The sequence below is a fragment of the Coregonus lavaretus genome (assembly GCF_964263955.1).
Source record: "Coregonus lavaretus genome assembly, chromosome: 3".
In the NCBI taxonomy this organism is placed as follows: Eukaryota; Metazoa; Chordata; class Actinopteri; order Salmoniformes; family Salmonidae; genus Coregonus; species Coregonus lavaretus.
The window spans coordinates 27,362,317-27,389,700 of NC_139990.1; the positions used below are offsets into that span (position 1 = coordinate 27,362,317).

At 41.2% G+C, this 27,384-nt stretch overlaps 2 protein-coding genes across 3 annotated transcripts; both read right to left on the reverse strand.

Annotated features, from left to right (window-relative positions):
• Positions 1 to 5,902: 5,902 nt before the first annotated feature.
• LOC311106988 (serine/threonine-protein kinase SBK1-like) lies at positions 5,903 to 17,837 on the reverse strand (the record flags this gene model as incomplete). Its single annotated transcript, XM_084149412.1, has 6 exons — positions 5,903 to 6,697; positions 7,305 to 7,507; positions 7,617 to 7,761; positions 13,202 to 13,372; positions 17,585 to 17,680; positions 17,790 to 17,837. The coding sequence occupies 6 exons, from the start codon at positions 17,835 to 17,837 to the stop codon at positions 5,903 to 5,905; spliced, it is 1,458 nt and encodes a 485-aa protein (XP_084005538.1).
• Positions 17,838 to 20,672: 2,835 nt separating this feature from the next.
• Positions 20,673 to 27,120, reverse strand: LOC311109445 (B-cell receptor CD22-like). Of its 2 annotated transcripts, XM_084152343.1 has the most exons (9): positions 27,010 to 27,120; positions 26,827 to 26,908; positions 25,291 to 25,659; positions 23,061 to 23,372; positions 22,292 to 22,558; positions 22,007 to 22,103; positions 21,877 to 21,895; positions 21,476 to 21,565; positions 20,673 to 21,304 (listed from the first exon to the last, which is right to left on the reverse strand). In XM_084152343.1, exons 1-9 carry the CDS (start codon positions 27,031 to 27,033, stop codon positions 21,221 to 21,223), a joined length of 1,344 nt encoding a protein of 447 aa, XP_084008469.1. In that variant the 5' UTR covers positions 27,034 to 27,120; the 3' UTR covers positions 20,673 to 21,220. The 2 variants fall into 2 exon arrangements, with proteins under 2 accessions (XP_084008469.1, XP_084008470.1); XM_084152344.1 differs by lacking the exon at positions 22,292 to 22,558.
• Between the last annotated feature and the right edge of the window lie 264 nt (positions 27,121 to 27,384).

The following is a 27,384-nucleotide window of genomic DNA, read 5'->3' on the forward strand; positions in this document are numbered from 1 at the left end:
AATAAATTCAATACCTAACTACAGCTAGCTACCTACCTACGATCTAATAGATGGTTAAGCAAAAGTTAAACGTTGGGTAGGAGTACATTACCGTTGGAACCAGCTCTCCAGCGTTGCTAATCGTTACCAATAGCTACCCGCTAGCTAGCTAGCCTCATGCCTCGAAACTAACCCACAAATTACCCACGGAAAGCTACAATAACAACAATACTAACCTACAATAAATACAATACCTAACTACAGCTAACTACCTACCTACGATCTAATACATGGTTAAGCTTAACTCAACACTACATGTAGCTTACCCCTACTTACCTACTTACCTCCAGCCAGAGAAAAACACGTCCTCTCATGGGGTAAGACAATCTTACTAATTTACTAGAGAACCAGTTCGGATTTAAGTATAACTTTTGTTAGGCCTGTTTAATTTTGTCTGGCTTGCCGTTCCAAATAAAATGGAATATTTTTTTCTCAAATAATTTAAAAAACTGTTCGCTAGGCGTAGGCAAGACCATAAGCAAATAGGTAAACTGGGATAATACTAAAGAGTTAATCAGGGTGATTTTTCCTCAAATAGACAGGTATTTACCTTTCCATGGTAGCAAGATCTTATCTATTTTTGCTAACTTTCTATTAACATTTATTGGAGTGAGATCATTTATTTCATTTGGGATATGTATTCCGACTATATCCACATCACCATCAGGCCATTTTATTGGTAAACTACATGGTAATGTAATTTTTTTATTTTTTAGTGATCCAATACGTAATATAGTACATTTATCATAATTTGGTTGTAATTCAGAGAGGTTAGAAAAAGTATCTAGATCTTCTTTGAGGCTGTGGAGAGATTCAAGTTGTGGATTTAAAAGAAAACATGAATCATCTGTCACGCCCAGACTCAGGGGACTCTTATATGTTGAGTCAGGGTGTGAATGTTCTATGTTATATTTTCTATGTTGGTGATCTAGTATGTATAGTTCTATGTTGGCCGGTGTGGTTCCCAATCAGAGGCAGCTGTCGCTCATTGTCTCTGATTGGGGACCATACTTAGGCAGCCTATTGGCACTGTCTAGTTGTGGGATCTTGTTCCGTGTAAGGTATGTTGTGTGTGTGCTACCTTGGACTTCACGTTTCGTTTAGTTTGTTGTTTTGTCGTTGTGTTTATTTGGTTTAATAAACATGTACGTATATCACGCTGCGCCTTGGTCTGACCCGTCCTTCAACGAACGTGACATCATCAGCGTACAATGACACCTTTATTTTTAAGCCCTGGATTTCTAATCCCTTGATATTATTGTTGGATCAGATTTTAATAGCTAATTTTTCAATGGCCATAATAAATAGATATGCCGATAGTGGACAACCTTGTTTTACTCCTCTTGACAGTTTAAAACTTTAGGAGAAATAGCCATTATTTACTATTTAACCCATTTTATAAGAGATTCTCCAAAATTGAAATGCTCCAGGTATTTATATATAAACTCCAGTCGTACTTTATCAAATGCCTATTCAAAGTCTGCTATGAATAGCAGGCCTGGTTACCCAGATTTTTCATAGTGTTCTATTGTTTCCAATACTTGCCTTATATTATCTCCAATGGATCGTCCATGTTAAAAACCTGTCTGATTAGAATGAATAATGTCTGACAATTCTATGCGCTATACATTTTGCTAGGATTGTTGCATCACAACACTGAAGTGTAAGGGGCCTCCAATTTTTTTAATGGACTGGATCTTTATATTTCCCACTTGTATCCTGTTTCAGTAATAATGAAATCAGACCTTCTTCTTGAGTGTCTGATAATCTACCATTTACACACACATTATATTTTTGTTGTTGTATTGTTTGAACTATTATTTTAATTAAATGTTTTGGTATTGTTTGTATATCCTTGTATTTTAAATTTGTAAGACTGTCCTTGTCTATCAATGTATAAGTGTTTAGTCACTTCGCATGTGTTGTGTTTTTTGTGGACCCCAGGAAGAATAGCTGCTGCTTCGGCAAAAGGTAATCGGGATCCGAATAAACCAATACACAATTTGTTATAATGGTTTATGATAACTTGATAAACCATCTATACATTAATACTTAACTTGTTTATAAGCTACTTACAAGCCCTTTATAAAGCCTTTATAAACTATACCTTAATGTAAAGGATTACCAAATAGATGCAAGAAAATGGCTAAAATCATATACATTGAGGGAAAAAAGTATTTGATCCCCTGCTGATTTTGTACGTTTGCCCACTGACAAAGACATGATCAGTCTATAATTTTTATGGTAGGTTTATTTGAACAGTGAGAGACAGAATAACAACAACAAAGATCCAGAAAAACGCATGTCAAAAATGTTATAAATTGATTTGCATTTTAATGAGGGAAATAAGTATTTGACCCCTCTGCAAAACATGACTTACAACTTGGTGGCAAAACCCTTGTTGGCAATCACAGAGGTCAGATGTTTCTTGTAGTTGGCCACCAGGTTTGCACACATCTCAGGAGGGATTTTGTCCCACTCCTCTTTGCAGATCTTCTCCAAGTCATTAAGGTTTTGAGGCTGACGTTTGGCAACTCGAACCTTCAGCTCCCTCCACAGATTTTCTATGGGATTAAGGTCTGGAGACTGGCTAGGCCACTCCAGGACCTTAATGTGCTTCTTCTTGAGCCACTCCTTTGTTGCCTTGGCCGTGTGATTTGGGTCATTGTCATTCTGGAATACCCATTCACGACCCATTTTCAATGCCCTGGCTGAGGGAAGGAGGTTCTCACCCAAGATTTGACGGTTCTTGGCCCCGTCCATCGTCCCTTTGATGCGGTGAAGTTGTCCTGTCCCTTTAGCAGAAAAACACCCCCAAAGCATAATGTTTCCACCTCCATGTTTGACGGTGGGGATGGTGTTCTTGGGGTCATAGGCAGCATTCCTCCTCCTCCAAACACGGCGAGTTGAGTTGATGCCAAAGAGCTCGATTTTGGTCTCATCTGACCACAACACTTTCACCCAGTTCTCCTCTGAATCATTCAGATGTTCATTGGCAAACTTCAGACGGGCCTGTGTATGTGCTTTCTTGAGCAGGGGGACCTTGCGGGCGCTGCAGGATTTCAGTCCTTCACGGCGTAGTGTGTTACCAATTGTTTTCTTGGTGACTATGGTCCCAGCTGCCTTGAGATCATTGACAAGATCCTCCCGTGTAGTTCTGGGCTGATTCCTCACCGTTCTCATGATCATTGCAACTCCACGAGGTGAGATCTTGCATGGAGCTCCAGGCCGAGGGAGATTGACAGTTATTTTGTGTTTCTTCCATTTGCGAATAATCGCATCAACTGTTGTCACCTTCTCACCAAGCTGCTTGGCGATGGTCTTGTAGCCCATTCCAGCCTTGTGTAGGTCTACAATCTTGTCCCTGACATCCTTGGAGAGCTCTTTGGTCTTGGCCATGGTGGAGAGTTTGGAATCTGATTGATTGATTGCTTCTGTGGACAGGTGTCTTTTATACAGGTAACAAGCTGAGATTAGGAGCACTCCCTTTTAAGAGTGTGCTCCTAATCTCAGCTTGTTACCTGTATAAAAGACACCTGGGAGCCAGAAATATTTCTGATTGAGAGGGGGTCAAATACTTATTTCCCTCATTAAAATGCAAACCAATTTATAACATTTTTGACATGCGTTTTTCTGGATTTTTTTGTTGTTATTCTGTCTCTCACTGTTCAAATAAACCTACCATTAAAATTATAGACTGATCATGTCTTTGTCAGTGGGAAAACGTACAAAATCAGCAGGGGATCAAATACTTTTTTCCCTCACTGTAGGTGAGAATGACACAACCACTTGCGAAGTTTTCCAGTTGTCTTGTTTTGGTTGATTTACGGTCCTATAATGTTTTTTTTGGCTGGGCACCAGGCAATGGTTCAACATACTGTAGATATTCCTCCCGTCCTAGATTCTAGGCGCTGACCTCGTCGTTTCCAAGAAGTTGCGAGTGTAAGAGAGCAAATGTATTCAAGCAAATAAATTGACTAGCCGACCATAGTTTGCAGAACTAACCCACATAGGGTCAAGTAAACAAAGATGTATTACAATAGTTCTAAAGAAGAACGATTTACAGACCTATTGTACAGGGAGTTAGTGTGATATGTGCACATGGAGTGTTTATTGTTCATGTATGTGCATTGACGGTAGGAGAAAGAGACCTGACAGCACTATACGTACATGTGTGGTCTGTTCAAGGAATTTTGTGATAACGTTGACTGAAAGTGTGTGTGACAGGTTAAGTGAATGCTGTGTGTGAACTGTTTGAGGACTTTGTAGGGCAACAAGCTTCTACATCTGCATTGCTTGCTGTTTGGGGTTTTAGGCTGGGTTTCTGTATAGCACTTTGTGACATCTGCTGATGTAAAAGGGGCTTTATAAATACATTTGATTGATTGATTGATTGAAATTGGCAGAAAACGGGGTTGGGGTAGATAGATAGGGGATGATGATGGGTAATAAACTGTGGCCGGTCTATTTTTAAATAGGTCTGTGGTGGCACCCTGGGAAGATCGCTCTGTGTGTGTTTGGTGCTCTGTGTGTATTTGTATCTGCATGTGAGGGAATGTGTTTGTATGTAGGCCTATGCATGCCAGGGCATCATATTATGGTCATTGAATAGTGTTCAGTTACTCGCACAACACAACGCAAATGTATCGTAACAAGCAGCCATTCTGTTCCAATCTATCCTGGATCTTGTTTGTCATGATAAGTGAATGAATGACACAGTCACTGTGTCCTCTTGTGGAGTGAAATGGCCCAAATACATAAAATGGCCTCCATATTGCCGTCCATTTGTAATGGAGACTATGACAGATTCTACTGGCATTATTCTGGGATTTTTTTGGAGCACCCTGCTGTGCAGACAAGCAGATTTATGTCGTATCTTAATACCAGTTCCTTCTATGGTGACGAGTATGGCTACTCGTTGAAGGCCCACTGCCTAGTGCACGCAGTTCACATTATGGAGTGATAGTCATGGCCCACTGGGCATAGACGTCAGTTCAACGTCTAGTTTTGATTTACAGTTGGTTGAGTTAACGTGAATTCAATGTGAAATCAACTAAACATATCATCACATGTCATTGGATTTAGGTTAAAAGTTGGGTGAAAAAATATGAAATACCATTACGTTGATTACTTTTTACAAATCCAGTCAGTTTTCCATGTTGATTCAACGTCATCACAGAATGTTTTTGTTGAAATTACATGGAAACCACGATGATTCAACCGGTTTTTGCCCAGCGGGGTGCTTGCAGTCGCAGTTGTTATTCTACCCTCCGTGTCCAATCATAAAAAAAAATCTGAAATCTTGTCAATGTTCTTGGTTAACGCAATACAATAGAGTAGCTATATAACTTACTATAGAATCAACACAAAATGCATAAGACTGTGTAAATATCATATCAATCTAGAGAGGTAGGTCTAGGAAAACTTTGAATTTATGAGTTTAATCCGAATTTTAACTCATAATAAACATTTTATTAGACTCAATTCCAACCACAATAAATTATGACGTACAGATGATATTTACATATTATAAAAAACATTAGAATACAGAAACACCATCATCAAGTCACACTTAGAATTTACTAGATTGAACACATCAACATGCTAATTTATAAAGTGCTTACAAGTCCCTATAGTAACCAAATGCAGCTGTGTCTATCCCCAAAGGCTATCCAGTATCAACAATGACTTGATGGCTATTTATCTTACAAAAAGTGCAACTGTAGTGGTATTATATACTGTACAATGTCTTTTTAAGCACCAATGTGACACATCAGAGGATATGTATTGTTTTCTGGATGTCAAAAATATTTTCTCTTTCACCTGTGAGTTTGTAGGTTTATGATCGTGTGTCGCCACTCCATTATCTCTCTCCCCTTCCCTCCCTCTCTTTCTCGTTTCTGATTACCTCTCTCCCTCTCATTTTCTTCCTCTCCTCCTCCAACCGTATCTTCTCCTCCTTCCGCAACCAGTCTCCTCCGAGGTAGCCCAGTACATCATCAGGCCTACCACGAAGCCCAGGCTGCGGGTGGAGAAGTGCCTGAAAAAGGGAGCAGGCCAGTGGGGTGAAATAGGCAAACTGGGGGGCGACCGGATGGGATTTTTTCTTGTTCAGATTCTGCTTGTCTTCATCCAAACTCATCATGATGTCCTCGTCTTTTCCTTCCCCCCATAGGTCTAGATCATCATCCTGAACATCTTGATCTTTCTCCTGGTCAAACCACTCTTTGTACTTGATGTACGAGCGGTCGTCGGATGCGGTCTCCGTCCAGGGTAGACTGCCAGTCAGCATGGCGTAGATGAGGATCCCCAAGGCCCAGCAGTCTGTACTGGCCTCCACCGACACCCACACCCTCTTGATCTTGTTGTCCAACCCATTTCCTCCATCAGGTTTTGAAGCAGTATTATGGCTACTATCCTTCGCTATCTCTGCCTCGGGTGTACAGTAAGCAGAACTGTACCACACACCGGGTACCTTGGTTCCCGTGGCCTTGGCCATGCCGAAGTCACCCAGTTTGACCCAACGGCAGGCAGCGTCGACCAGGAAGATGTTCTCGGGCTTGACGTCGCGGTGGACGAAACCAAGGGAGTGGAGGTGGGTTAGGGCACTGCTCAGCTGGGACACCACCCTCTGGACACAGTTCTCCTCCAAACCCACCTGGGAAAAAGACATAGAGGCACAATTGAACTACATTTCCCACTCTTACGGCTCTATTCAATCAGATCCGCTTTTGCTGACATCCGCGTAGTGGTTGTTTTGACGGTATCGGGAGGTGGAACTGCGTTAGAGTTGTCAAATCCACAAGTGTCTCCCGGCATTATACCTAAAGCGGGCATTGCCGTCGGCTGCAGGGAGTCACATTAACAGAAATCCCATGCAGCCTTGTTTACAAGTTCGAACACTGGAATGTGAGATGTCATCTACACCTTGATTAGGATTATAGAAATCCTCATTAATTTAATTCATGATTTTTCAATTTGAGTGTAATTATTTCTATATAGCCTACACTTTCTTGCTCTGAACTTCTAACATGAGTGGGGAGGGTGTGGCTTCGTGACAATGATCACAAGAGCAGCTGCTCACCGATTTGAAGTCTCCAACGCAGTTACACCTCCAACACCGCCAAAACATGCACTATGTGGGTGTCTGCTATTGCCAGTTAACTCTTGATCTGATTGAATCTAGACCTTAGTTAGCAAAGATTCATAAGAAAATAATGACAAATGTCTCATGGGAGGGGAGGTTTTTCCCACATATACTATACCTCAGGGACAATGACTTCGTATAGATCACCAAAGAGGCTAGCTTGCTGGGCGAAAACGTAATGTGAGGGGGTGGAGAAGGCAATGCCCAGTGCCTTGGTCAGGGACGGGTGGGTGCAGAAGGAGAGGGAGAGGTTATACTCTCGTAAAAAGGAAAATAGATTTGTGGAATCACGAGGAAAGAACTTCAGGGCCATTGGAGTACCTTGAGGAAGGAAAAAGAGAAAGGTGATCAGAACAAAATAAAGAAAGAAATTCTGGAGATATGAGGCCAGACAAACTGGGTTTAAGGTTAAAACAGACACATAGTTTACCTCTTTTCCTATGTACAGCCAACATGACCTTCCCGTACGACCCCTCCCCTAACATCTTGACCACCTGGAAGTGGTCCGAGGTCTCCAGTGATATAAGCGATTGGACGGTGAGATGGCACATCTCGTCCAATAACCTTGTGGCAGCCTGCGGAGATGGGAACATAACAGATATCTGTTATGATGCTTGTCGTCATGACGATTTTGGCAGCACTAAACCAGGTATAAACACATCCCTTTATAGCCCTATGAACAGCTCAAAGGCTCTTAATGGACAGTTTTTGGACACCCCCCTTTTCAACAAAGCCTTTGATTTATCCGATCGACTGTTTACTTTTTCATTGATTGGCACCAGACAGGCGATTGTGGGATTTTTCTGTATTAGCCAACCGGATCGGCCCCAAGACACCCCATTAGTACATAGAGAGCCATGGATATATAAATATCTGAGTGGCATAGCTAGCTCCACAGGGGTAAGCCCAGCCCAGCCCCCTGCCAGCGTGGCATAACCTGAACAGCCTGTAGGGACATGGGCTTAACACCTTGGTTATGTAACTTCGTGTTAAGGGAAACGGAGGCGTGTGGTTTGAGATGAAAGTTGTCCTGCCCTGTACCCCACTACTACTCAATATGTCAATGGATTATAATATACAATGCTGTGGAACATTTCATATCAATAGTGTAAGCATAAACAATATATGGAGTGATGAATATGAATAAATATAGCAGGTAAGCATTTTATAATAACTATCATGAACAAGCATTAGTAAACTGTTAATGAATAGGTATTTTATTATTTAAAAAATATTTATTAGCGTTTATAAGTGTTACAAGGATTCCAATTCATAAGCTTTTATAACATTTCTAAGCATTTATTAAGCATTTAAAAACATGTATAAGCATTTCAAATGGCTTATGCATGAAAGTTATTATAAAGTGTTACCAAATAGTGTACACTACATAATCAATTTTCCTTATCTAATAACCTGCTGTCTAATATCAGGAACAGGTTTGATCACATTTTGTCACATAATGGGGACATCTCACATCGGTTTAAGGCACTGCTGTTGCCCCCCCCCCCCCCCCCCCCACCACACACACACAATAATTTTATACATTTTCCCAGTGCAATAAAATGTTATTTTTAAATAATATGTTTAGAAAAATTAAATCAATTTCAGAAGAAGTCAGCATCTTAGAAAACTACTCCAAATGTCTTCCTAAATCTTGATGAATCTTGGCTGAATGAAACACATTGCTCAAAATTCTTTCTTGGTTGCAGAGGAAAATGGGGTGAGTGGATGGCTTACTTACTGTCATTTTGGCTCTGTGGTTGACTTCAGTCTCTTTCACAGTGATATTGTGATGTTCCTCACAGACAAGTTGCAGTGAATCTGTATCCCTGCCCACATCTACCAAGTAGTGCACCTTTCAATAACACTTCCACAACACATAGGCTGCACATTAGCTCTTCCAACCATAAGGTAAAAGAGTTCTTGCTCTAGAGATCTTGTAGAGTAGTTGTCCGTGTCTGTCTTTCTCAGCAAAGGCCCCTCTATCTCTCCTGTTGGTGCGTTTTGATATCTCCTCCCCTACTTTAATCCCTACATTATCTCGCTCCGCTTTTCCTCTCCTCCTGCACTCCTCCCAGGTTCTCTCCCTCCCACTGGATTCTCTGGTGAGCTGTCTGTCCCATCAGTCGAAGGCCAGCCCCTCCCACTGGTGCCTTTCCCTCCCTGTTGTGGAGCCCAAGGCCAGTCAATATTTTGAGTTTGATCTGTCAATCAACAAATTTACGCCTGTGTTTATCCAAACACTTGTCTAGACTCTCTCCCTTTTTCCAACGGCACCTCTCTCTCACTCACAAACACATAGACAGTGGACACACATTCTCTCTCTCTCTTTCTCTCTCTCTCTCTTTCTCCCTCAACGCTTGCTGCATTCCACCTTTAAAGAGGAGCGAGAGAGGGCATGCCGCTCTGACAAACCTGTGCTTGGATAACCACTTGTGACCTGTGCTTAACAAGCGGCACACACTCCATCACAGGCTTTCAAATGACTGCCTCTTTTCCTCAACTTTTCCACCTGTTTTGTGCCTCTTTCTTTCTTTCTCTCTCTCTCCAACTCCCTCTCTCCCCTCGTTTGACAAACAGAACAGCTGAAGGGGGTAGCGCACCAAAACAGCTTTATAGTGCGATCCTCTCGTACCTTGAGTGCCTGCCAACTCTATTTCCTCCAGCTTGCCAACTATCTCCCCCACCGCCACCCATCCGACCAGCTATCCTGCCCAACATCTTTTCTAACTCCTCCAGCCCCCCTTGGGGCAGATCCATTTCTCTGCGACTAGCATTACCACGCAACTTACAACTGTACTGTCACTTTAGCTGTGTTAGCGTTATGTCATCTGTGTTACGTGATCCTCTGTAGCTCAATGTGGTCCTCTGTAGCTCAATTGGTAGAGCATGGCGCTTGTAACGCCAGAGTAGTGGGTTCGATCCCCGGGACCACCCATACGTAAAAATGTATGCACACATGACTGTAAGTCGCTTTGGATAAAAGCGTCTGCTAAATGGCATATTATTATTATTATTACGTGTTCATGTGTAGCATGTTCTGGGTGACACTTCCTTTAAAGTGTACCTACATAAAGACTTCATAACACAATCATAACACAATCATAACCTATACGTAATGCGTTCATAAGCAGTTCATAAGCACTAAATAATGTTGAACTGCGGGGGGAGCAGGTAGCTGGTCTGCGGGGGGGTGGGGGGAGGGCAGGCAGTGTGCACGCAATGGTGCGTTCGGCTGAGCTTACCACCCTCTGTAGAGCCTTGCGGTCAGCGGCGGAGTTGCCATACCAGGCTGTGATGCAGCCTGACAGTATGCTCTCGATGGTGCTCCTGTAGAACACTGGGAGTGCCATCGGGGACAGGCAAAATGTTATGAGGTTGTTTACCTGGCACCATGCCGTCAGAGTGCCTACCTGCAGGCCGTCTCGTTGTTGTTGGTAATCAGGCCTGTCGTGTCATCAGCGAACTTGATGATGGTGTTGGACATATGTGAGGCCACGCAGTCGTGGGTATACAGGGAGTACAGGAGGGGACTGAGGACGCACCCTTGTGGGGCCCCCATGTTAAGGATACATGTCCTCAACATGGGGGCCCCACAAGGGTGCGTAATGTTCACCACCTGTGGGCAGCCCGTCAGGACGTACAGGACGGGTAGCAGCGTTGGGCCAGTAACCAAAAGGTTGCTGGATCGAATCCCCGAGCTGACAAGGTAAAAATCTGTCATTCTGCCCTTGAGCAAGGCAGTTAACCCACTGTTCCCCTGGCGCCGATGACGTGGATGTTGATTAAGGCAGGCCCCCACACCTTTCTGGTTCAGACGGGTTGGGTTAAATGCGGAAGACACATTTCAGTTGAATGAATTCAATTGTACAACTGACCCCTTTCCTCACATATGCATTCCTTTTGTCCAGGTGGGTGAGGGCAGTGTGCAGTGCAATGGTGATTGCGTCGTCCATGGATCTGTCGGGTGGTAGGCGAATTGGAGAGGGACAAGTGTGTCAGGGAGGGAGGAGGTTATGTGGTCTTTGACTAGCCTCTCAAAGCACTTCATGATGACGGAAGTGAGTGCTACGGGTCGGTAGTACTGCTATGAAAGCATTATGAATGTGTTATGAAGTCAATATGTACCATTAAATTAAGTTACCCAAACAGTATGTCAGTTTACATGTAAAGAATGAAAGAAATGCAGGACAACATGGTAATATATCACTGTCTTTAATTTTAGATGGGTAAATCCCATGGATATTATAATGTCTTTGTATAAAAATATTTGATGCCAGCATCACAAATATAATAGGCTCATAAATAATAAATAACTATACATTCAGTAAATACAATACAAAACAGGTTCGTAGGCTCATTCATATTTAGGGTTAGGATCAGGTTTAACCCTAACTCAAGCACATTCTTCAGTAACAGCACTGTAATAGGGATATTATAAATTACTGTATATTAAAGAAGAGGAATTTGTATTTCAACATGTAAATGATCTAACATGCTGACTAGACTGGGCACGCACGCATGTTGATTTTGTCCATGCACACCAGATGCGATCAGGACGCGCAGGTTGAAATATTAAAATGAACTCTGAACCATCTATATTAATTTGGGGACAGGTCGAAACGCATGAAACATTCATGGCCATTTAGCTAGCTAGCTTGCTGTTGCTACCTAATTTGTCCTGGGATATAAACATTGGGTTGTTATTTTACCTGAAATGCACAAGGTCCTCTACTCAATTAATCCACAGATAAAAGGGTAAACTTAGTTAGTTTCCAGTAATCTCTCCTCCTTCAGTCTTCTTCTTCGTCTTTGGACTTTATATGGCGTTTGGCAATCAACTTTAAGGTGCATTACCACCACCAACTGGACTGGAGTGTGGACCTCAGTTCAGCTTTCAATCACCCACGTGGGTATATGCTCCTAAAAACCAATGAGGAGATGTCCCCTGTAGCTCAGTTGGTAGAGCATAGCGCTTGCAATGCCAGGGTTGTGGGTTCGTTTCCCACGGGGGGCCAGTATGAAAAATGTATGCACTCACTAACTGTAAGTCGCTCTGGATAAGAGCGTCTGCTAAATGACTAAAATGTAAACGCCCGTAACGCTAGCGGTGCGGTCAGCATGTTCGTAAGCGTTGCAAAATAAATTTACACATGTTATTCAATAATTTAATCCAAACTGTTTGCGTGCGTCAACGAGCGTCTGCGTAGCCAGGCGCTAAAATAGAACTTGGTTCAGTGCTTTGGAGGAAGGCATTTGTTGTCGTAAAGAGTAGGAACCTAGATGGCGGAAACCTTGATGTCAAAGGCCCTGAACTTTTGACCTAAGGAGGACCAGCACTCTGGTAGACCATTGACAGTAAAATCCTAACCGTTCAGGAATCTCGTAGGAGAGGAGGACCACGTCCCAGGTTCTGAGTTGCGTTGGGAAAGAAGGAATGGAAATCTGGGGTAGTGGGCACGCAATCTATAATGGAGGGAAAAAGGGGGGGGGAGAAGTTAGAATGGTGCGAACTAAGAATCTTATGTTACTGTCAAATATTACATCTAAACATACCAAAGTCAATTATCAAAATCTAAACGGCTTTTCCATATTTGTTATATTATATGGACGTTTTTTTCCACACCTTGAGGGTAAATTGAGGTTTCTACCACTGACATTAGTCAGCTCTTTTTGTGCCACTTCAGCTTTGTGTCTTATTGATCTGAGTGGATTGATCTAAGGGGAGTAGAATTACATTGCCCCTATACTCTTCTAAGGTCAGTTACATTTTCTCTCAGTTAAATTTTCTCTCACTTATGGATAAGGTTTGGAATTTGACAGCGTAAGTGGATCCTAGATCTGTACCCAGTCTAACTCTCACGGTGGCAAGGCATATGAACTAACAGGTTAAAGAGCAAACAACATAATTATGACAACACATAGGTTGTAATATGGCTTTTTTTTCTGGCCTGGCTTCCCCATTGATTTTGCACATGCACCACTACTGTACCCAGAGTATATTGAGCTACCTACCTGCTGTAGTGCAGTAGAGCAGAGGCTTGAGATATGCTGCAGGCCTCTGGTGACCTCTACTGTCTTGGGAGAGACTGGCAGGCTCATACTGACTCGGACATCAATCAGCCAATCAAGGTGCAGCTTAAAGGAGCGGAGATCCGTGTAAAGTTGTGAAAGGGAGTCGTTTAGCTGGGAGAGGGGAGAGAGGGCGACAAGGTGTGAATTCTAAAGACTGGGGACTTGACACTGTGTTATAAACACATTATTTAGTGCAACATCAAAAAGCTTCTGAAAAGTGATAAAGCGTCCCTGAAGCATTCCTCACAATATATTAAATAAACTGAGCAGTGATGAATTATGGTATACATTTTTGCTGCTTTAAGTCACTACATTCATATCGCTTTGTCACTTTCACACAATGTAGCACTGTATACAGTGCCTTGCAAAAGTATTCAGACCCCTTGGATTTTTTCACATTTTATTGTGTTACAAAGTGGGATAAAAATTGATTTAATTGTCAGTTTTTGTCAACAATCTACAAAAAATACTCTTGTCTTTTTTTTTTTTTTTTATGAATAAAAATGAAATAACTAAAATATAGTTGTTGCATAAGTATTCAGCTCCCTGAGTCAATATATGTTAGAAACACCATTGGCATCGATTACAGCTTCTTGGGTAAGTCTCATAAGAGCTTTGCACACATGTATTGTGCAATATTTTCCCATTATTCTTTTCAAAATTCTTCAAGCTCTGTTAAGGTGTTGGGGATCATGACTAGACAGCAATTTCCAAGTCTTGCCATAGATTTTCAAGCAGATTTAAGTCAAAACTGTAACCTGGAACATTCTCTGTCTTCTTGGTAAGCAACTCCAGTATAGATTTGGCCTTGTGTTGTAGGTTATTGTCCTGCTGAAAGGTGAAATCCTCTCCCAGTGTCTGGTGTAAAGCAGACTGAAACAGGTTTTCCTCTAGGATTTTGCCTGTGCCTAGCTCCATCCCGTTCCTTTTCATCCTGAAAAACTCCCCTGTATTTGTCGATGTCAATCATACCCGTACCATAATGCAGCCAACAGTATGCTTGAAAATAAGGAGGCAGTTACTCAGTGATGTGTTGTATTTGCTCCAAACATAAGGCTTTGCATTTAGACCTCAGTTTTCTCCCATCACAGCCATTGACTCTAGAGCTGTTTTAAAATCACCAATGGCCTCATGGTAACATCCCTAAGCAGTTTCCTTCCTGTCCTCCAGCTCAGTTCAGAAGGACGACTGCATCTTTGATGGGTCTGGGTGGTTTAATCCATCATCCACAGCATAATTATTAACTTGACCATGCTTAAAGATTTATTAAAGTCTGATTTGTTATTGTTACCCATCTACCAATCACTGCCCTTCTTTATGAGGCTTTTCCCCTGGTCTTTGTAGTTGAATTTGTGCTTAAAATGCAATATTTGACAGATTATGTCAACCCCTATTATTTCACAAGTCCATATAACTTATTGTGTGATTTGTTAAGGCAATTTTTACTTCTAAACTAATTTAGGCTTGCCTTAACAAAGGGGGTGAATACTTATGCAACGACTATATTTTTGTTATTTAACTTGTAGAATTGTCTTTTCACTTTGGCATTATGGAGTATTTTGTGTAGATCAATGACAAATAATTGCAATTAAATCTATTTCAATCCTACTTTGTAACGCAACAAAATGTGAAAAAAGTTCAAGGGGGTGTAGACTTTCTATAGGCACTGTATGTACTGTGCCTTCTGAAAGTATTCACACCCCTTAACTTTTTCCACATTTTGTTGTGTTACAGCCTGAATTTAAAATGTATTACATTTAGATTTTGTGTCGCTGATCTACACACAATACCCTATAATGTCAAAGTGGAATTATGTTTTTAGACATTTTTATTCAAAAATGAAAAGCTGAAATGTCTTGAGTCAATAAGTATTCAACCCCTGTTTTGACAAGCCTAAATAACTTCAGGAGTAAAAATATGCTTAGCAAGTCAGATAATAAGTTGCATGGACAGATTTTTTTTCTGACTACCCCATCTCTGTACACCACACATATAATTATCTGGAAGGTCCCTCAGTTGAGCAGTTTTCCAATGCCTCGCAAAAAGTGCACATATTTGTAGATGGGTAATAAAATAAAATAAAAGCAGACATTGTTTTTAATTACACTTTGAATGGTGTATCAATACACCCAGTCCCTACAAAGATACAGTGGGGGGAAAAAGTATTTAGTCAGCCACCAATTGTGCAAGTTCTCCCACTTAAAAAGATGAGAGAGGCCTGTAATTTACATCATAGGTACACGTCAACTATGACAGACAAATTGAAGAAAAAAAATCCAGAAAATCACAAAATGATCACAAGAACGGTGAGCAAAAATCCCAGAACCACACGGGGGGACCTAGTGAATGACCTGCAGAGAGCTGGGACCGAAGTAACAAAGCCTACCATCAGTAACACACTACGCCGCCAGGGACTCAAATCCTGTAGTGCCAGACGTGTCCCCCTGCTTAAGCCAGTACATGTCCAGGCCTGTCTGAAGTTTGCTAGAGTGCATTTGGATGATCCCAGAAGAGGATTGGGAGAATGTCATATGGTCAGATGAAACCAAAATAGAACTTTTTGGTAAAAACTCAACTCGTCGTGTTTGGAGGACAAAGAATGCTGAGTTGCATCCAAAGAACACCATACCTACTGTGAAGCATGGGGGTGGAAACATCATGCTTTGGGGCTGTTTTTCTGCAAAGGGACCAGGACGACTGATCCGTGTAAAGGAAAGAATTAATGGGGCCATGTATCGTGAGATTTTGAGTGAAAACCTCCTTCCATCAGCAAGGGCATTGAAGATGAAACGTGGCTGGGTCTTTCAGCATGACAATGATCCCAAACACACCGCCCGGGCAATGAAGGAGTGGCTTCGTAAGAATCATTTCAAGGTCCTGGAGTGGCCTAGCCAGTCTCCAGATCTCAACCCCATAGAAAATCTTTGGAGGGAGTTGAAAGTCCGTGTTGCCCAGCGACAGCCCCAAAACATCACTGCTCTAGAGGAGATCTGCATGGAGGAATGGGCCAAAATACCAGCAACAGTGTGTGAAAACCTTGTGAAGACTTACAGAAAACGTTTGACCTGTGTCATTGCCAACAAAGGGTATATAACAAAGTATTGAGAAACTTTTGTTATTGACACAAATACTTATTTTCCACCATAATTTGCAAATAAATTCATTAAAAATCCTACAATGTGATTTTCTGGATTTGTTTTTCTCATTTTGTCTGTCATAGTTGACGTGTACCTATGATGAAAATTACAGGCCTCTCTCATCTTTTTAAGTGGGAGAACTTGCACAATTGGTGGCTGACTAAATACTTTTTTTCCCCACCGTATATGCGTCCTTCCTAACTCAGTTGACGGAGAGGAAGGAAACCGCTCAGGGATTTCACCATGAGGCCAATGGTGACTTTAAACCAGTTCCAGAGTTAAATGGCTGTGATAGGAGAAAACTGAGGATGGATCAACAACATTTTAGTTACTCCACAATACTAACCTAAATGACAGAATGAAAAGAAGGAAGCCTGTACAAAATAAAATATATTTCAAAACATGTATCCTGTTTGCAATAAGGAACTAAAGTAATACTGTAAAAAATATGGCAAAGAAACAAACTTTTTGTACTGAATACAAAGCCTTATGTTTGGGGCAAATCCAACACAACACATCACTGAGTACCACTCTTCATATTTTCAAGCATGGTGGTGGCTGCATCATGTTATGGGTATGCTTGTAATCGGCAAGGACTAGGGAGTTTTTTAGGATAAAAAGAAAAGGAATGGAGCTAAGCACAGGCAAAGTCCTAGAGGAAAACCTAGTTCAGTCTGCTTTCCACAAGACACTCGGAGACAAATCCACCTTTCAGCAGGACAATAACCTAAAACACAAGGCCAAATATACATTGGAGTTGCTTACCAAGACGACATTGCATGTTCCTGAGTGGCCTAGATACAGTTTTGACTTAAATCGTCTTGAAAAGCTATGGCAAGACTTGAAAATGGCTGTCTAGCAATGATCAACAACCAACTTGACAGAGTTTGAAAAAATATTAAAAGAATAATGGGCAAATATTGTACAATACAGCTTTGCAAAGCTCTTTGAGACTTACCCAGAAAGACTCACAGCTGTAATTGCTGCCAAAGGTGTTTTATTTTCCATTAATTATTATTATTATTATTTTTCACTTTGACATTACATAGGATTTTGTGTAGATCTTGTAACACAACAAAATTTGGAAAAAGTCAAGGGGTGTGAATACTTTCTGAAGGCACTGTAGTTGTTTAGAAAGAGACAGATAAAAGCATGCAATAGGGGCTGGACTTGAGAAGACAGATACCTTTAGTGAACTGAGGTGATTTGCTGTGTGTTCCATCTCTGGAAGAGAGTCTAGGTTGTACTCTAGAAGCGCTATACCGCTGAATTCACTTTCACTCTAAAGGAAGAGGACATAGATAAGAGTTATATTGGAGGGTCACATAATGAGAGTATGTTGACTAGCATTGACCGTGCTGTGCCTACCAAACTATGGTAAACTCACTCACCTGTAGATTCCTTGTCAGCATCTGCAGGCTTCTCATTTGCTGGACCATCATTGTCAGTTGGGCAAAGAGGGGGCACTTGTGGGTGGGGCGTGACCACGAAAGGACAAGCAGCTGCGCCAATAGCAGCAACAGGAGGAGAGACTGTGTTGAGTTAAGCCACGCTGCAGAGATAATAAATAAATTATCATTTTAGAGAGGTACATTGTGTAAGGCATTGGATCAGGATTACATTCAAGATCACAGCATTCATCTACGTTTCAAAATAGGTTTGTTTTGAACAATAGGTTAAATTGTCACTGTTTACAATGCTATGCAACATTATTCAACAATTACTAAGTGGTGATTCAATAGCCTGGTACCAGACCACATGGTAGGCCTACATTAGAGTGAGTGGAGACGCTGATTGGTTAGCACATAACAGGTTTTTGTCTTCCCAGAGTGCAAGAAACCATCATGGAACCAAACATTTATTTTTACCTGGCCACTCCCCCCTTCACTTTGGCACAACATGCCTTTACCATGAGATGCCATATGCTCCCATGAGCGGGAAAAACAAAGACATGATAGGTTCCATTTGAAGAAGAGATTCCATTTGATAAAGGGGTCATCCAATCACCATGGAGTCCAACTGTTTCATAATTGACTCATCAAGCCGACAACTTCAAATAATATTTTATAGACTGTGGTTATTGCTAGCAAGCACTATGACTCTGAGTCTGGACAGTAGGCTAGTGATTAATTTGATGCTATCAAATCATAAGTATTGATGTCAACTGTTTTCGTAGCCAGCAGACTGCATCAGAAACACTGCAACCAAACCTTCATATAAATCACCAACCAGAACTAAACGAGATATTGCAGTTGAAGCCAAGTCATTGATGAAGAATGCTGAGTATGTTGTGGTAGACCTCTTAGGTTCCCTGTGAACATGAAGGAGTGAGATGGAATCTGTCTGAACTACATATTGATGACCAGTACATCGGCAGTATAATAATACAGTAGCATGTATATCCCCTATACACTTCTTATAAACCATTATCAATACAGGATAGGGTTTGAAACAACTTCTAACTTCACCATTTCCTGTGTAGTACTTTCATTTTATTGAAAAATGCATTTGTCATTTCATTACCTGATTAATAGAGCACAGTCTGACACAGGCAAAAATCAATGATACTTTTAACATTTGCTTTAGGTTAGAAACAACATATGAATATGTTACATTTCGTCAATTTAGCCATAGAGTTAAAGAGAGTTACCTTAGAGGTAACTATTTCCTGTTCAGTCATTTCATGGAAAAATGAATGTCACTTTTGCACTGTCAAAAAGCTATTCCTGACCCAGTTTTCATACTGATTTTCAGCTGATTCAGGTACCATTAAACTGAAGTTTCCTGTAGCCTTGGGCTGATGTAACACACCCCCAAGTATTTGAGAATTTCCTTAGAAATTCGGCACACATTGTTGCTTGTAAGTGCATTGCTTTGTCTACGTACAGTGGAACAGTATTAGTCTAAGTTCAGTTTCTGGAAACGTATCATTATAGTGTGTTGGATATGCCTATATTACCCCCCCCCCCCCCACACACACACACACACACACACAGAGAGACAGACATATTACATCCCCAGTCAATAGTATAGTATCATAAATACTTACATTTCATTGTCACCCGAAAATCCAAAAGTTGTAAATAAACTGTCAGCAGCCTCAATCGTTCATCCCCCTAAATGAGTTCACAAATCCAAACGTTCTTTTTTATAGAATCTGTACGATGACACATCACCTGAGTCACCAAATCCATTCATAGAAGAACGCCCCCGCAAGCCTCCTCTCTCCCTCCTCCCTTCCAAAACACGGCTATTCACTTTCTTTCTTTGTTTTCCATCATACCGATTGGGTTCTTTATACCAGTTGGGTTCTTTATACTGGTTGGGTTCATTAGTTGGGCTCTGGTTGGATTCTTTATACCAGTTGGATTCTTTATACTGGTTGGGTTCTTTATACTGGTTGGGTTCTTTATACTGGGTGGGTTCATTAGTTGGGTTCTGGTTGGGTTCTTTATACCAGTTGGATTCTTTATACTGGTTGGGTTCTTTATACTGGTTGGGTTCATTTGTTGGGTTCTGGTTGGGTTCTTTATACCAGTTGGGTTCTTTATACTGGTTGGGTTCTTTATACTGGTTGGGTTCTTTATACGGGTTGGGTTCTTTATACTGGTTGGGGTCTTTATACTGGTTAGGGTCTTTATACTGGTTGTGTTCTTAAAACCGGTTGTGTTCTCTTATCAAGCCGTTCTATTGAATTATCTTGGGTTTGAAATAGTGATGCAATCATAATGCAATCAGACACTGGGAGAAAAAAAACTGTCCCACTCCGTAACTCTGATATGATATGAGTTGCAATGAGGCTCATCTAAAAGAGATGATTCAAAACTAACATTTATCAGACATGTTTGATAATATATTTGAAACGGTTGCTAAGTGGTGATTCCTTTTTATCTGAGTTTTAAATCGTTCTCCTCCCTTAGTAAAATAATCCCAAAACATTTCCCCACACACAACCCACCCAACCCTCTCTGTAGCTAGCAAGTACTCTCAGATCTCCCTGCTAGCATTCTGCCTGTTGTTGTTTCATGGATGGACATAAACGCAAAGAGACTCAGACAGAACAGACAAAGGAGATGAGTGCGCCATGATGTCATCAAAGATCCGCCACTTCCCTCCTGGTGGGAAATCAGGGGGCCCAGAGGGGGGCAGGGAGGGGGTGTCAGATCACGCCCTGCATCTTCCGTCATCCCCCCCCCCCCCCCCCCCCCCTACTTTATTTCCTGTTCATTGATGGAGGCAATGGAATGTGATGAATTTCAAGAGAGAAAACATGGTAGAATGGCATTAAGAGATTTATTCGACTGTTTACCACACAACCCCCTGCATGGTTTAACATCATCTACAGAGAAGAAGACTGATGATGCTGAACCACAAACCAAAATCATTCAAGTACAATTTAGTACTATTTTAGGAAATACAACTATAAGTGCATAAAGCATTGCATTAATCCAGATATACAGTCTTACACATTGAGGTGTAAATATGTAGCTCACAGGGGCAATACAGAGGCATCATGCCCATTTGAGTTTATCCATTTGTACACTGAAAATACAGAAGCTATGGTTTATCTTACACATTCATCCAAAGATATCCAATTTGGCCATCAGTGCCCCATTAAAATAAATCAGGTGCATGATGCCTCTGGATCATATTGAACTCATTCAGGCAAAATACACTAGCAGAGGTGATGACATTCAGAAGGCATCAGGTATTTTGGGATCAAAAAATATATGATCTGAAGCAAAAGATACAAGATTAACATTTTCCATACAACAAAGGTCAAATGCAAAGGTCAAATCTGGAGCTGTTTTGCCTTGTGGTTTCAGGGCGCAGCTCTTTCATTTCTTCTGCCAATTCCATTCGGGTTTTCATAAGAGCAAGCTTCACCTGGGGCAGCCCTGGTCATCTGTCAGAGGAAGACATTGTGCATGGACACACACACAAACTCATTGATGATTTTGAACTGTACCTTATTCAAATGAATCCTCATACATAACAGTTAGCTTAAATACCTAAAAACTCAAACATTGTATTTTGTTGTTTTGAGTTTATATTTGAGGTTTTTCTTCATAATCACCTGGAGTTGGTCATAGCCAGAGCTGATGCTGGCGATCCTTAGGTTGGTGTATGTGTTGTCCCCTTTCCCTGAGAGGGAGAGCTCTATCTGCTAAAATATTAAGGATACATAATTGTATGTAAACAGAGGAGTTATATTACCCAACAGAGGTATCAATACTATATAACATTTAATACAAAATAGGAGTATTAGTGGTACATGTTTTATACAAAACCACAGTAAACATGTATAATAGTCATACTGAGAATTGTTAAAGTTTTGATGTAGAATTTAACACTTTGCCTCTGTATCACATCAAACTCTGAGTATCAAACTGCATCATCTACTGCATATGTCTTAAAGTTGCTCAGTGGTTGAGGTTGGTTAAACAGAATATTATGAAATGAAAATGTTCCTCTTACTTTCAATCTTCTGGAGAGACTTAATAGGGAAGGAAAAGGGGGAACTTGGATTAGAACAAAGAGGATTGGAACAGTCCTTCTATAAATGTATTCCTAAACTCGATGGGCATGACCACATAAACAATGACACCTTTTATATTTATACACATCCACGGTGACGGTCAGAACATAGAGCAACACCATCACTCCACAGATGATGTAGGGGGCCATCTTGGAAAATTGTCCACCTGAAAACAATGGGAATAGAACATGGTTTTTAAAGTTGACTATTAATTTGTTGTCCATTTGGCTTGAGTGTTAACCATTTAGAATATACATATAATATTTACTTTTCAACAACAGCACTTTCAACAAATTAAATGGCACCCTATTTCGTATATAGTGCACTTGTCATAAAGTGAACAAAATGGGTTACTTTCTAACTCCAGAGGCATGGCCTTTGACCTCTGTGATCCCTTCTGGTTGTGGGCCTCACAGAGGTACAGCCCGCTGTCTGCCTTGCTGACCAGGAGGACCAGTGTCTGCCCATTGGCCTTCCAGGTCACCTGCCCACTGATGTCTTTGTACCAGGAGTAAAGCTCCACCGGTGGGTTGGCATCACTCTGGCAGGTCAGGGTCACTGCCCTACCCTCAGGCACAGACCCAGTTGGGCTGGACAGGGCTACAGTGTTTTTAGGGGCATCTGGAAGACAAAATCCACACTGAGGTATGCAAGCTCATTTTTATCTGGAAGATTAAAGACCAATTCCCACAGGGAACGTTCGTCATGTGAGCGTCAACGAGCGTGCAAATGATAGAAATAGAATGTATTGAAGTGAATGAGAGAAAACAGAAAAAAATACAAATAATTAGTGTCATTTTTAAGTCTCACTAGTGAGCTGGAAGGTTGCCATAGTATTGAGAACATGATCTAGAAAGCACTATTGAGAAGATACACATACAGTGTATGAGGAAGGGAAGAATCATTGCATAGGTATGATTAGCTAAATCACTGCCTATTTCCTGCTAATTCATGTCTAACCGGTTAGTTTTTTATACCCTTTATACTGTTTAGCACTAAACAGTTAAATGACCAATGAACTAATCATGTTTGCACACAGAATAAAGAGATTACACTACGGTTTATGGTTGTGGTCATATGGTTGCGGTATGGTCATGTGATTATGGTTGTTGTGGTCTCTCACACAGAACATTGAGGGTCAGGTTCCCCTCAGTCGTCTTGGTGGTGCCCCCTGACTGCAGTGTGTAGCGGGCAGAACATTTGACCATCAGCGCGTGATGGGGGAGGGAGGCGGTAAAAGTTAGGGTGGAGGTCATGGTCATGAGCCCATCTATACCCTCCTGTAGCTGGCTCTCAACACTTCCACCCAGCCCAGAGGTCCAGGTCAGGGAGGGCGGCAATGTAGGGCAGGGGGCGGGGGCAGAGCAGCTCAGTCTAACCCGCTCCCCCTCTGTGATGTTGCCCATAGAGATCAGTTGGGGTTTGGGTGGGGTGTCTGGGTGGATGAAAATATGTGGGAGAGAGGGCGATATTGAATCAATAACATGACATAAAGTGGCCCAATGGCATGCCGTATGGGGCAACCAGATTGAAACTAACTTTGCTAACAACATCACTTTTCATGTTGAGTATTTGATTCTAGGGGCTCGATTCAATCAGATCCGCTTTAGCCGACACCGCAAACGGTTGTTTTGGTGATGCCTGAGGTGGAATGGTTCAAATCCACAAGCGGCTCCTTGCATTACCTTATCGCGGACACTGAATTGGACCACCCGATTTTATAATTCGACAAATCCCATGCAGCCGCGTTAGAGGTAGGCAGTTCTGAAAATGATGCCTCATTGATGACCTTCGACTGCACAAATAAGGAGAACGTAGCAAGGTGGCTTTTGTAGGCTATAGCCTATTTGATTGAATGGTTTTACTTGAGAGTCAACATCTCTATCATCGATAGAGCCTACACTTTCAATCGCTGTTTTGAACTTCTAACGTGGTAGGGATAATAAGGAAGGAAGTGGTTTGTGACACACAAGAGCAGCCACTCACCAATTTGTCAGCTCATACTGCAGTTACACCTCCAACACCACCAAAACATCCACTATGCGTCTGTCGGCCAACACGCGTTAACGCTCGATCTGATTGAATCGAGCCCTAAGTTTGCTATTAGTATTCATAAGAGTTCAATCTAGTCATTTTGTTAGAATGTTTAGCCCTAAGGGTATAATCCAATGGGTAATCATATACAGTGGGGAGGCTATATATACAGTAGGGAGGCTATATATACAGTGGGGAGGCTATATATACAGTGGGGAGGCTATATATACAGTGGGGAGGCTATATATACAGTGGGGAGGCTATATATACAGTGGGGAGGCTATATATACAGTGGGGAGAACAAGTATTTGATACACTGCCGATTTTGCAGGTTTTCCTACTTACAAAGCATGTAGAGGTCTGTAATTTTTATCATAGGTACACTTCAACTGTGAGATACGGAATCTAAAACAAAAATCCAGAAAATCACATTGTATGATTTTTAAGTAATTATTTTGCATTTTATTGCATGACATAAGTATTTGATGCATCAGAAAAGCAGAACTTAATATTTGGTACAGAAACCTTTGTTTGCAATTATAGAGATCATACGTTTCCTGTAGGTCTTGACCAGGTTTGCACACACTGCAGCAGGGATTTTGGCCCACTTCTCCATACAGACCTTCTCCAGATCCTTCAGGTTTCGGGGCTGTCGCTGGGCAATACGGACTTTCAATGATGACGGTCAATCCCTCACCTTCCTCATGATCATTGATGCCACACGAGGTGAGATCTTGCATGGAGCCCCAGACCGAGGGTGATTGACCGTCATCTTGAACTTCTTCCATTTTCTAATAATTGCGCCAACAGTTGTTGCCTTCTCACCAAGCTGCTTGCCTATTGTCCGGTAGCCCATCCCAGCCTTGTGCAGGTCTACAATTTTATCCCTGATGTCCTTACACAGCTCTCTGGTCTTGGCCATTGTGGAGAGGTTGGAGTCTGTTTGATTGAGTGTGTGGACAGGTGTCTTTTATACAGGTAACGAGTTCAAACAGGTGCAGTTTATACAGGTAATGAGTGGAGAACAGGAGGGCTTCTTAAAGAAAAACTAACAGGTCTGTGAGAGCCGGAATTCTTACTGGTTGGTAGGTGATCAAATACTTATGTCATGCAATAAAAAGCAAATTAATTACTTAAAAATCATACAATGTGATTTTCTGGATTTTTGTTTTAGATTCCGTCTCTCACAGTTGAAGTGTACCTATGATAAAACTTACAGACCTTTACATGCTTTGTAAGTAGGAAAACCTGCAAAATCGTCAGTGTATCAAATACTTGTTCTCCCCACTGTATCTCTTAGGTAAGGTAAAACTCTGTACCTGTATGATTGATATTTACACCTGGTATAAAGTTATATTTGAGGCGATTTGTTCCAGGACATTCCAGCCTGAAGATATATGTGTCATCATATCCTGCAGGGAAACTGTTGAAAATAGTGGTGCAGTTCTTGTCCAACAGATTTCCCACCATCACTCCCTTGATGATGTTTTGGGCATCCGTTTGGGCTGAGTGGAAAACAATATTTCCCAATTCGTGATTTTTCTTCCAAATCCCAGTGACTGTGCAGTTTTTCAAGTCAGCATCAAACTTCGCAGGGTTCTTGAACCTACATGGGACCAGTAGGCAGGCTCCACCAACAGCCACAATGCTTTGGGGCGTCCACAGACTCCACTGTTGGCAGAGAGCACCTGGAGAACACAGCACCATCAAGAAACACTGAACAGCAAAACCTGGACTCAGGGATAGACGTAACATAGTAAACATAAAATCTGTCTGCCTTCATTTCGTATGATATGTTAAGAATTACAATTCGTATGATATGTTACGAATTGCAATTCGGCCCATCTGAAATTAGCCCACCCAACTACCTCATCCCTATATTGTTATTTATTTTGCTAATTTGCACCCCAGTATCTCTATTTGCACATAATCTCTTGCACATCTATCATTCCAGTGTTAATACTAATTGTAATTATTTTGCACCATAGCCTTTTTATTGCCTTACCTCCATAACTTGCTACATTTCCACACACTGTATATATATTTTTGTTGTATTTTTGACTTTATGTTTTGTTTTACCCCATGTGTAACTCTGTGTTGTTGTTTTTATCGCACTGCTTTGCTTTATCTTGGCCAGGTCGCAGTTGTAAATGAGAACTTGTTCTCAACTGGCTTACCTGGTTAAATAAAGGTTAAATAAAAAAAATAAAAAAAATAAAAAAGTATAATATATTATAAATTTGCAAAACGTATGATATGTTATAAATTCCACTTTGCTGTACAAACTTAGCTAGGTGGCTATGTGGGTTAGGGTGGGGTTAGCGTTAGGTGTTAGGGGTTAGTTTTAGGGGAAGGTTTAGCTAACATGCTAAGTAAATGCAAAGTAGCTAAAAAGTAGTACAGTAAGTAGTTGCAAATTAGCTAAAATGCTAAAGTTGTCCATGATGTGATTCGAAAACGCAACCTTTGAGTTGCTAGACGCTCGCGTTATACGTCTACCCATCCTCCCCGACCAACCTCCCTCCTTTCATTTTTGGCATTAATAACCTTCTGTCTTATGTAACCATACCAAACGTAACATATCATAGTAATTTGAGTGTCACAGATTTACATTTACTATGTTACGTCTAGTCTTTGAGGCCAGGCTGAACAGCAAAACACATTTCTTTGCACAAACAAACACACACACGAACACACACACACAAAGTTTGATCAATCTCACACACACTTGTTGAAACATTCAAGCACACATTGATGTTATCAGTAAAATGCCAATTACTTTTTAATTGGCAGTAAGTCAAAGTGTGTTCAAGTTAAGAGGGATGTATAGTATGCACAATCAGGGAGAAACTGACCTTTCAACAGAAAAGTGGTGAAAGCAATAAACCACAGACCCATCTGTGATGTTGTTGAGGTGCCATCCACAGTAAGAATACACTTCAAATAAACATAGAGATAGAAAAATATTGTGTTTATTGTGTAATGCTTCTGAGATACTATAAACATGTATTTTAGATGAAATAATGAAAAAGCCTTACCTGTGACTGAGTAAAAGAGATCATGGCTATTGAGATCACCGATATATCCAAAATGGCAAAGGTTGTTTAATCAAAGCAAGAAGCTGTCTTTTCTTTTATATGCATTGGGAAATAAAGGGAAATCCAAACCCTGCTTGCTCAATGCTTAACCAATGACAAACATCAGAATGAAGAGGATGTTTGCTACAGTTGATAGAACATTTACAATTGGTTGCAACATTCTGTGGCAGGATATCTCTGACTTCTCTATTGTAATAAGGCACAACGTGATGACTTGTCACAGTCTGCCACCAGAGTGCAACATCCCCATGTAGGAGCCACCAAAACTATCAGGGGCCAGAGGCATTCTGCAGATAGCTTTTATAAAGCACTGTA